The 10,389-nt window shown below is 48.8% G+C and overlaps 1 protein-coding gene across 4 annotated transcripts; it reads left to right on the top strand.

Annotated features, from left to right (window-relative positions):
- The first annotated feature begins 229 nt into the window (after positions 1-229).
- LOC125536896 (uncharacterized Rho GTPase-activating protein At5g61530-like) lies at positions 230-9,784 on the top strand. Of its 4 annotated transcripts, none has more exons than XM_048700188.1 (10): positions 230-407; positions 1,046-1,112; positions 1,370-1,614; positions 1,806-1,868; positions 1,966-1,984; positions 2,254-2,352; positions 2,431-2,508; positions 2,601-2,845; positions 8,570-8,726; positions 9,384-9,784. In XM_048700188.1, exons 2-10 carry the CDS (start codon positions 1,052-1,054, stop codon positions 9,524-9,526), a joined length of 1,110 nt encoding a protein of 369 aa, XP_048556145.1. In that variant the 5' UTR covers positions 230-407; positions 1,046-1,051; the 3' UTR covers positions 9,527-9,784. The 4 variants fall into 4 exon arrangements, with proteins under 4 accessions (XP_048556145.1, XP_048556147.1, XP_048556144.1 ...); XM_048700187.1 differs by having other exon boundaries at positions 245-518; XM_048700189.1 differs by lacking the exon at positions 230-407 and adding an exon at positions 588-608.
- Positions 9,785-10,389: the final 605 nt, after the last annotated feature.

Below are 10,389 nucleotides of genomic sequence, written 5' to 3' on the forward strand. Positions count from 1 at the left end.
TTTTGATAATAAGTATTTTCGAACGGAGGAAGTATTATGTTACCACAAGCACATTTTCCTCATTAAATACTTGCAACGGACATGCTTCTTTGTTAGTGCCAGTTCTTAAAAGGAAGTGCTAAAAAGTTAAAAGAAGAAATACCAACAGTCCAGACCGTAGATGCTTCTAGGAACGACCACAGACAGGCTCCGACCCCACATGACAGCGTGGGAGATTATGCCGGGCTGGAGAGGAAGAGAGAGAGACGGCAGTGAACTGGTCAGCCGTCAGAGCGACGAGTGAGGCTGGATGGACGGGATTGGGAACGGGATAGGCACGAGCGGAATTCGGCAAACCCAAAACCGTTATCGCCTCCGCCATTGACTCTTCTCTCGAATCCAAAGCGCACGGCACAAAAATCTTCCCGGTAATTTCTTTTCCATTTCATTCTCGGCGGCCTAGTCCTCTCCCTTTCCCTCCCCATCACCTTGGTCTTCCTTCCTCGATTCGATCCGAACCCATCCGATTCGGAAGAGAGGTACTCACTTGCCCCAACCATTTCGCGCGATCGAAGCAGGGCGAGCTCGACTTTGCGGCGCTAAATCGTCGGCAGCTAGTATCCCGCGCTGTGTGTTTCCCCCCGTTTGTTTGTGTTCAGGTGTTGGATTCATGGTATTTCGTGGGTTGGGTGGGTAGACCAGCGCTCGGGATTTTGTCTTGGTCGCGTCGACCTTGCCCGTGTTTCGGTTAGTTAAGGTTTTATTTACACTGGCTACTTTCCACTAGCCGGTGAGCTCATGCTCGTGTCTTGGCAGGGTCTGTTGATCTAATCTGTCACTAGTTTAGCTTGGACCTGGTTTGGGTGGGGGTGGGGTAGGACCTAGCGATCCTTTTGATGATTTTTGTCATTTCTATCTTTAGACAATGTGCCGCTCAACAGTTTGCTTGCTGCCAAGCACACCATTGATTCAGATTTGTGTGTTCCTGCTCCTTCCTCGTGTCTTTCTTTCTTTCTTTCTTTCTTGCACGGCGCGTTTGTCTTTATTCGCATGCTGTGTTTTGCAGGTGGTGATGCCGCTTGTGGAATCGCCTCAATGGCGGCGGAAGGCCACCGATTTCTTCTCTTCATCTAGTAAGTGCAGCCGTACTGTAACCCTCTCTTGCTTTTCTCTAGATCATGCTGTTTTCATGGCTACTCATCTCCAACTGGTGTATAACAACTAAATGTATACCATCCCGCCGTTTCAAGTAGGTCATTGTCTCGTGCACTTCTGAAATTACTTGAAATACTGTTTTGTGGCAGCACACAATATCTGTGTTCTAGTTATTTATATCGATTTCATACTATCTTGGGACACTGAATGTTGGGTGTGAATGTTTTTGGGGCAGGCTTCAAGCTGAAGCAGGCAGGGCAATCTGCAGGGGATAATATAGCTGATGTTGCCGGTAAGGTTGGAACAGTGGTGAAGAGTCGGTGGGCTATCTTCCAGGATGCTAGACAGCGACCGCCACAACCAGGAGATACTGTGCAGGAGCGCTTCATCTCTGCTGCTGCCAACACTGGAGTGATTCTGAGGAAGGGCATTTCAGAGACAAAGGAGAAGGTCGCGGTGGGAAAGGTTAAAGTTGAAGAGGTCTGTGCCTTGGGGCAAAATTTTACTTAAGTTTTTCTTTCTTCACTTGTAGCTTTAGTTGTTCCATCACAAATATGGAATTTATTATATGGTTCAAAAAAAAAATGGAACGCATGCTTTCTATGATTCCCCGTGTTACCAAAAAACACTTGGTGAGACTGACTTTTGTGGTTCGGCGTGATTCCTTGCAGGCTGCCAAAAAAACTGCGGACAAAAGCAAAACTATTTTGAACAATATTGAACGCTGGCAGAAGGTTTGTGATTTGAAGTTCTGTTACCTGGCACTTGGCAGTATTATCTCACTTTATTGGGGAAGTATGCTGATTCTTACTTTCTTATTGCTTTTCGCAGGGAGTTGCGGGCAATGATGGTGAGTTTACAGTTCATTGCCTTAAGAATTTATTTGGAATTCATATCTGTCATGGCTTTTAGCGCACCTACTTATATCATACTGGAAAAGTGGAAATTCTGCAGCTCTCAACATATATGTAGCTACATGATAAACATGTTTCTTTGCTTGGCTTATTTTAACAAAATCTTCTATGCTATTCTGCATGTGTTGTTGTTCTGTCTGCCGATGATTAATGGTTGACATTTAAACTCATTGGTTGCCAATAACCTTGCCTTGTAAGCTTGCAGTTTTTGGTGTTCCTGTTGAAGCCACTGTACAACGGGAGCAATCTGGTAAAGCTGTGCCTCTGATACTGGTGAGGTGTGCAGACCACTTGGTTATATCAGGTGAAATCGCTGAAATTACAGACTGGTTTCTTACTACATATTTTGTACTGGATCTGACGGCTGAAACTATCTGATTAGGCTTGAGTAATGAGTACTTGTTCAAATCTGAAGGCGACAGAAAAGTTCTTCAGCAACTAGTTTCACTTTACAATGAGGGTAAGGGGGCACCCTTGTCACCTGACTCATATTCTGACTTAACTTTTCTAGCAAATTTTGTATTCTGGGTTTTATGAGTTTGTTGTTTGCAGATTCGGGCGCATCTTTGCCTGATGGTGTTAGCCCTATTGATGTAGCTGCACTGATCAAGTGCTACCTTGCCAGCATCCCCGAACCGCTTACAACATTTGCTCTTTATGATGAGCTTAAAGATGCGAGGGTTAGCATTGATGATCTTAAGAACATACTGAAGAAGCTTCCAAATGTGAACTACATGACACTAGAATTTGTTACAGCATTGCTACTAAGAGTAAGCCGTAAATCAGCACTCAACATGGTATGCCTCATCCCTTATTTTGGTACTTTATCCCTGCATTCTTTTTTTAGCTGTTTCTCTTTTGATGCTTCGGGACTGAAAAAAATTGGAACTAAAAATAGTAAAGTTCAACTTACTGCAGAATGTAAATCTATCAACATGATTGCTGGCATTCAGCAATGACTTTGACAACCACCCTTTAAATCTCATGAAGGACCAACATTGTTATTTTCTGACAAGGAAGGACTAATCTCCACCTAACATTGTTTCTTTACTGTGTACTTAACTAATGGCTCATGCATCACTTAGTCTTAGAAAATGGTATTTGACCTGCCGATTCTTGGTTTATGGTGCTAGTTTATTTTTGGTCCCCTTCTGTAACAACTCTCCAATAACAGCTAGATCTAGGGAAAATACGTTCTACTATCAGGTGTAGTTACAGCCACATCTCATATGCTACAATGTGGTAGTATATCTACTACTTTATCATGTTGAGTATGTTCACATACCATATCTAAGGTTTTCCAAAGCGAGCTACATGAATTGTTTTGCAGGTGAGTCCATAGTTTTTAGTATATTTCGAAAATGACTTAATATTTGTACGTATAAAGCAGTATACTAAAAAATGTACACAATACTTAAAAAGTGGTATATATACTACTGATATATTCTTATATACAATACAACACATTACCCGTACATATATTCAGGTATGATAGATATTACCTAGAATGAATGAAGCATATAATACACTGTACATGATTTAAAGCAACACTCAAATAAGCATGAACTACCTGTAAAATGTAGTAGAATGTATTGAACACTTAATCCATAAATCACTACTAGTATTTATAGAGTTATCCATGAAACCAAGTTGCTGATTGTATGTAGTAACCTTTTGATCACCGATGAGTGCCATTTCCTGTTTAGACATCACAAATCTTCACTGGGCCGCAATGTAATTGAAATGACTCTTCAACATTAATTTTTTACTCTCCATTTGTAAATTTCAGTCACTTCTTGTCCAATTAGGAACACAAACATGCTCAATGTATTTTAGTAGAAGAGAACATGGTGATTCTTGAAAGCACCCTGGTCCCATTCCCCTGGTGGCAATCCTATTGCAACATCAGGCCCAGCCCACCGAAGACGCTGGGCTCCCACCCCCGGTGACAATTTTGCAAAGACCTCAAGCCCAGCCCACCGCAACTTGGCCCAGCGTGGAGCCCCACACGCCAGAACGCGCCCACCAGGGTCCTAGCCCGCCTGCAGTTGAGCGCTTCGCGTCCCCGCCGATCACCATGCGTCGGTCACGCGCTTGCTCCTCTGCGCCAGGCTCTCTGACGCTGGGTGAATTCCTAGCCGCTGCTACCAAGCACATTGTCGCGGCCCTGCCGACACCAGGGAGGAAACCGCGCAGGCCCCTCAACTTCACCCCCCGTCGCGGCCGCTCGGTGCCCACCGCCCACCACAGAGACGTGCGCATGTCCAGATCCTGCGCACCCTGGGGATCATTGGGACGAATCAGAAGATCACCCCAGTCGAGATGAAGGCCTATGACGGCATGTTTGCAGTGCCCATCCCACTCGCGGTGCTCAAGGCCATTGCCGCGCTGGTCGATCGCGAGATCCCAGCATGCCTGTCCAACCCGCCGATCGCAACGGCACATGTCAAGGTCGCATGCACGACCTAGGTGGTGCCTGCCCCCGCATCCCGTCGATCCACTATCCATGGATCACGGCCTTAAGATCGCTGTGTGGAACGTGCGTGGCCTGAACACGCGTAGCCGGCGTGTCGTCATCTGCTCGTTGCTGGACACCACCGCCACCTTCATTGTATGCTTGCAGGAAACTAAGATGGAGTTGCTCTGTTCTTCTATTGTTCTTGACACTCTCGGTTCAGAATTCAATGATTACACTCCCGGCACTCGGCATGCGGGGTGGCATCCTGCTGGCTTGGAAGAGCAGGGCCGTGACTATCACATACCCATTGTTCACCACGAATGCCCTCTCGGCCAGAGTGGCCACGGCCTCGGGCACCCCCTGGTGGCTATCGGTCGTGTATGGACCCCAAGATGACGCGGACAAAATTGCGTTCTTGCTAGAGTTGCGGGAGATTCGCGCGCCTTGCCCCGGGCCATGGATGCTTTGTGGTGACTTCAACCTCATCCTGCGTGACGAGGACAAGAACAACAACAACTTGAACTGGCGCATGATGGGCAGGTTCTACCGCCTCGTCAACGACCTCGCGCTTGAGGAGGTCTACCTCAACGGGCGCCGCTTCATGTGGTCGAACGAGTAGTCCCCTTCCACCATGGTGCATCCGGATCGTGTGCTTTGCACCTCAGACTGGGAGGATGCACACGGCAAGTGTCATCTTCGCTGCCTCGCGTCCGTCGTTTTGGACCACTCCCCCTTGCTGCTGGACTGCTCTCCCATGCCCGCGGCGCATAGACGTTTTCACTTCGAGGACTCCTAGTTGAGGCTTGATGGTTTCCACGACACTGGCAGTGGCTTGGGGCTCGGTTCATGACCCGGACCCCTTTTCATCGTTTGATGTTTGCGCCTTCAAGCTACAGCCCGTAGGCTTACCAGCTGGAGCGCCAAGTCCACCGGCAATATTCGCGACAAGTTGGCCATCTCTCGGGAGCTCATATCGCGCTTCGACAAGGCCCAGCAGGATCGCACACTTTCACCGGAGGAAGATTGGGTGCGAAAGCGCCTCAAGGTCTCATATCTTGGCCTCGCTTCGATGGAGCGTACCATCGCCAGGCAGCGCGCCCGCATTGCCATGCTCAAGGACGGCGATGCCAACACGGGCTTCTTCCACCGGCAGTGTCTCTTTCCTAGACAGAAGAATCGGATCTTCAGCTTGGCCGTGGATGGGCACGTGCTCACCGACCAGGACGCGATGGCGCAGGCTGCTTTCGCGCACTTCGATGGGATCCTGGGCACGGCCGTCAACCGTGATCTCACACTTGACTTGGAGGGGCTCATTGAGCCTTGTGACCTGTCGGGTCTGGACGCTCCTTTCAGCATGGAGGAGGTCTGGGACGCGATCAAACGCCTCCCCGCTTGCAAGGCACCGGGGCCTGACGGGTTTACTGCTGAGTTCTTGCGGGCTTGCTGGACCATTGTTCGGCAAGACTTTATGGATGTCTTCCAGCAGTTGTTCGAGATGAGAGGCCGTGGCTTTGGCAAGCTCAACCAAGCCCTCATGACCTTGCTGCCCAAACGAGCCGACGCCCAGCAGCTGCGTGACTACCGTTTGATCTGCTTGATACATCTTGTGGCCAAAATTTTCACCAAGGTCCTATCTTTGCGGCTTGCTCCCAGACTGGATAGCTTGGTCAGCCGCAACCACTGGAGCCTTCATGACAACTTCATTCTCGTGAGGCAATCTCTCAAGATGCTACACCAACTCGGGCCCCGCGGATTATGCTTATGCTCGACCTCACGCGCGCCTTTGACTCCATATCTTGGCCATTCCCCTTCAAGGTTTTGCGACAATATGGATTCGGGGAAAGATTCCAGGAGTGGCTCGCGATCCTGCTATCAACGTCCAGCACCCGTGTCATGATGAACGGAGAGTCAGGCCCCCCGATTTGGCACCGCAATGGCCTGCGACAGGGCGACTCTATGTCCCCCCAGCTGTTTGTTCTCGCTGTGGACACGCTCGGGCGGCTGATGCGCTGCGCTCTCGACGCTGGCATCTTGCAGCAGTTACATCCCCGACGCCCGATCTCCCTCTATGCGGACGATGTGATGCTCTTCTGCCATGTAACACCGGAGGACGTAGCCGCCGTCAAGGGTATCTTGACCCTGTTCGGCAAAGCGAGTGGGCTGCTGGTTAACTATGCGAAGAGCTCTGCCACCGTCCTACACGGCGACCTACAGGGACATGAGGTGATCGCCAGTTGGGCTGCCCGGTGGTGCATCTACCCATCACCTACCTTGGCATCCCGCTGATGACGCACCGGCCTTCCGCCGCCCAGTTACAATCCCTCGTCGATACGGTGGCTGCCAGACTCCCTACCTGGAAGGCGTGGCTCATGAACAAAGCTGGGCGTCATGCCCTCGACAAATCGGTCCTCAACGCGATTCCCGCTGATGACGCACCGGCCTTCCGCCGCCCAGTTACAATCCCTCGTCGATACGGTGGCTGCCAGACTCCCTACCTGGAAGGCGTGGCTCATGAACAAAGCTGGGCGTCATGCCCTCGACAAATCGGTCCTCAACGCGATTCCCGCTGATGACGCACCGGCCTTCCGCCGCCCAGTTACAATCCCTCGTCGATACGGTGGCTGCCAGACTCCCTACCTGGAAGGCGTGGCTCATGAACAAAGCTGGGCGTCATGCCCTCGACAAATCGGTCCTCAACGCGATTCCCGCTGATGACGCACCGGCGGTGGACTAGGGGTCCGTGACCTGGAGCGCACTGGTCTCGCGCTGCGTCTGCGCTGGTTGTGGTTTGCCCATGTTGATCCGGACCGTGCTTGGCAAGGCCTCGACCTGCAGTTCTCGCACGAGGAGCGCGCGCTATTCTTCGCCTCCACTACCATGATCATTGGGAATGGCTTGACGGCGCTGTTTTGGGAAGATCGCTGGATTGATGGGCAGTCCGTCTGTGAGGTCGCCCCTCTGCTCTACCAATGCATTCCCAAACGACGACACAAAGTCAGGATGGTGGCAGATGGGATGGCAGGTAACTCTTGGGTGAATGATATACAGGGGATCCTGGGCCTGCATGAGATCGGCCAATACTTGCTGCTTTGGCAAGCAGTGTGTCACACCACCCTGACGAGCGAGTCGGATCGCTTGCTCTGGAGGTGGACTGCCAACGGCATATACTCGGCGCGCTCGTGTTATGCGGCCAGTTTGCAGGGATCCACACATTGCCCTTCCTGGCAGCTGGTCTGGAAGAGCTGGGTGCCACCACGGGTTAAATTCTTCCATTGGTTGGCCGCCCAGGATCGCTGCTGGACTACTGAAAGGCTTGTGCGATGCGGATTGCAGCATCACCCTCGATGCCTTCATTGCGACCAGGCCATGGAGACTATTCAGCACCTGTTCCTGGCCTGCCCCTTTGCTCGCCAGACCTGGCATATCATCCTTGACTGGCTGCATATTCCGGCCCCAATTCCAAATCAGGAATCCACGGTCATGGAGTGGTGGCTGCGTGCGAAAGAGCTCACGCCACCTGCGCACCTGAAGGCCCTCAAGTCCATCGCGCTTCTTGTTCCCTGGATGTTATGGAAGCACAGGAACGCGTGTGTCTTCGACAACACCACGCCATCCTTGGAATTGCTAGTGGATAGGATCAAGGACGAGATCCAATGTTGGGCTAAGGCTGGAGCCCAGGGGCTTCGGGTTGTTCTGCCCACAACCTGGGACGTCCATTGATAGTTTGTATGACTCTGTAACGCTCACCTCCTAGGAGGCCTGTTCTACCTTTCCCATGAAATGAAATGCAAAGGCCTTTTGCGTTTTCTCGAAAAAAAAGAATGTACACAAAAATGAGTTCACTAGATAATTCTTTCAGTTCCATCTGGTTTGATAGACCACATTGTACAACTTTCCACAGTTAGGTTCTTCACAGTTAGTAATTTCTATAGTATAGACTGCTTGTGAAACGGTTTGTTTCTATTTCTGGAGCTGTTCTCATTCGTCAGGGATTGTATTTAGTTTAATATAAAATGTTCATTTCCTTTTGAGTGTCGAAGCAAATTTTTGGTGCCCAGTGCAGATGGACTCTCGTACCCTTGCTGTGGAGTTTGCACCTTTGATCATATGGCAGCAAGGGGATTCTGGAACAGATTTGCGGAATCATCTCAGATTCACACTGAAACCACCTCCAAAAATTGTGGACACAACGACAAGTACCACTACATGGGACTTGCTAGGTATGTAAATTGATTTCGTCTAAGAGAATCCAGAGATTTTATATCGGTTGAAGGCTGGCGTTGGTTTCCCTTCATTAGCACAAGGGGGAAGCAATTAAGTAGATATTTCGACTCATGTTATCAAACATGCTTGATGCCCTATATCTGGTTGTCAAGTTATTGTGAATGCTAACTATCTAGTATGAATTGATAATTGAGGCTGTGCTAACTGCCAAGAAAGTTGTGGGCGTGAACGAGGGGTCAAACTTAATCCGAAAGCCAATTTAAGTGTGATTTAGCCACCCATCTTTAAACTGCCAAGTAAGAAGTGTCCGTGAATGAGGGGTCAACCTAATCCAAAGACAGATATACAAGTGTGAATATATAGGTGTCACGTCTGTAAACCAGCTTCACATTTCATCAACTAAGAGACCCACTTAGAGACTTGTGACACCTATATATGCTCCAGATGACCCAAACCTTGTTATAGTTAGGTTGTGTTGATCCAACATTCGAGCTACTATGTGTTGTGGAAGAGGGGAGGGGGGATAGGTGGCCAATCTTGTAGTGGATGGTCCAATCCGGACTTTCTTGTGAGCAGAGGTGGTAAAAATTTAGTCCTTAATCTTTTTTATCTAACTGTTATAATCCAACGTGGTTTGGCTTATATGATTGCAGATGAGGATGATGTGGATGCTTCGTCACAAATCCCCTTGGACGATGGTTCGCCTCCAGACTATGGTGCTATTGAGGTGATCCAGTGCTTGATTGAGCATCACAATCCCATATTCACGGATGCAAACGAGACTGTATGGAGATGACCTGACCTGGCCGGCTCCTCTTTAGATTTCTGTGGTATTTAGCTCGTGCTATGTACAAGTTCCAGGTAGTAGGATGGAGTGGAGTGCCGCGAATAAGTCTAGTCACGGGGACATGCATTTTGGTCCAAACTTTTTTTGTCTTGTTTTGTGGGAGTAAAAGTAGGAACTGTATATATTAATTGTCCACATGACAGAGTTGTCTTGTGGGATTTGCCTCGACATGGCTCGTCAATAATGTACCATGATTCTTGTGCTGTATGTCACTACTTGGGTTGTAGACAAATTGCTGGACGTGGACGCATTTGCTAAATTCACTTCAGGTAATTACCAATCAGAAAGTGTAGGGCCTCTTTGATTCACATGATTTTGAAAATGTAGGAATAGGAAAAGTATAGGATTGCAGTGGCATGTCAACTTGAATCCTATAGGATTAGCAAAGAGTGTTTGATGCTACATGAAAAACAGAGGAATTGTAAAAAGAGGTTGGAGTGGATGTTAGATTTTTTATAAAATGTAATACAAAAGATTCCATAGGATAAATTCCTATGAGATTCAATCCTATGAATCAAAGGGCCGACATAGGAAAAATTCCTAAGTCCTAAAGAATTTCTTTGAATCAAAGGAGCCCGTAGTTGGCACCGTGCCTTCAAAATGGTGTACTGATACTTCCGTCGGTAACAACCTTGCTTCTTGTGCAGGAATAAGTTTTTTACAGTTACACGAAACGAGGCGTGGAAGTCTGACGGCAGTGAGAGGCTACAAGTGTTCATTACTTTGCGTCATAGTTACTGTTGAATTTGACAATGTTCTGTATGCAGAAAGAGCACGGGCGACAGAGTGTTGCATGCCCCAACAAAGCACCC

Source organism: Triticum urartu, chromosome 2 (assembly GCF_003073215.2).
Source record: "Triticum urartu cultivar G1812 chromosome 2, Tu2.1, whole genome shotgun sequence".
Lineage (NCBI taxonomy): Eukaryota > Viridiplantae > Streptophyta > Magnoliopsida > Poales > Poaceae > Triticum > Triticum urartu.

Coding starts and splice junctions, on each gene's coding strand:
- LOC125536896 (XM_048700188.1), top strand. CDS start 1,052: ATGCCGCTTGTGGAATCGCCTCAATGGCGGCGGAAGGCCACCGATTTC. Junction 1,615..1,805: donor GAAAGGTTAAAGTTGAAGAG/GTCTGTGCCTTG, acceptor GATTCCTTGCAG/GCTGCCAAAAAAACTGCGGA. Junction 2,846..8,569: donor GTAAATCAGCACTCAACATG/GTATGCCTCATC, acceptor TGCCCAGTGCAG/ATGGACTCTCGTACCCTTGC.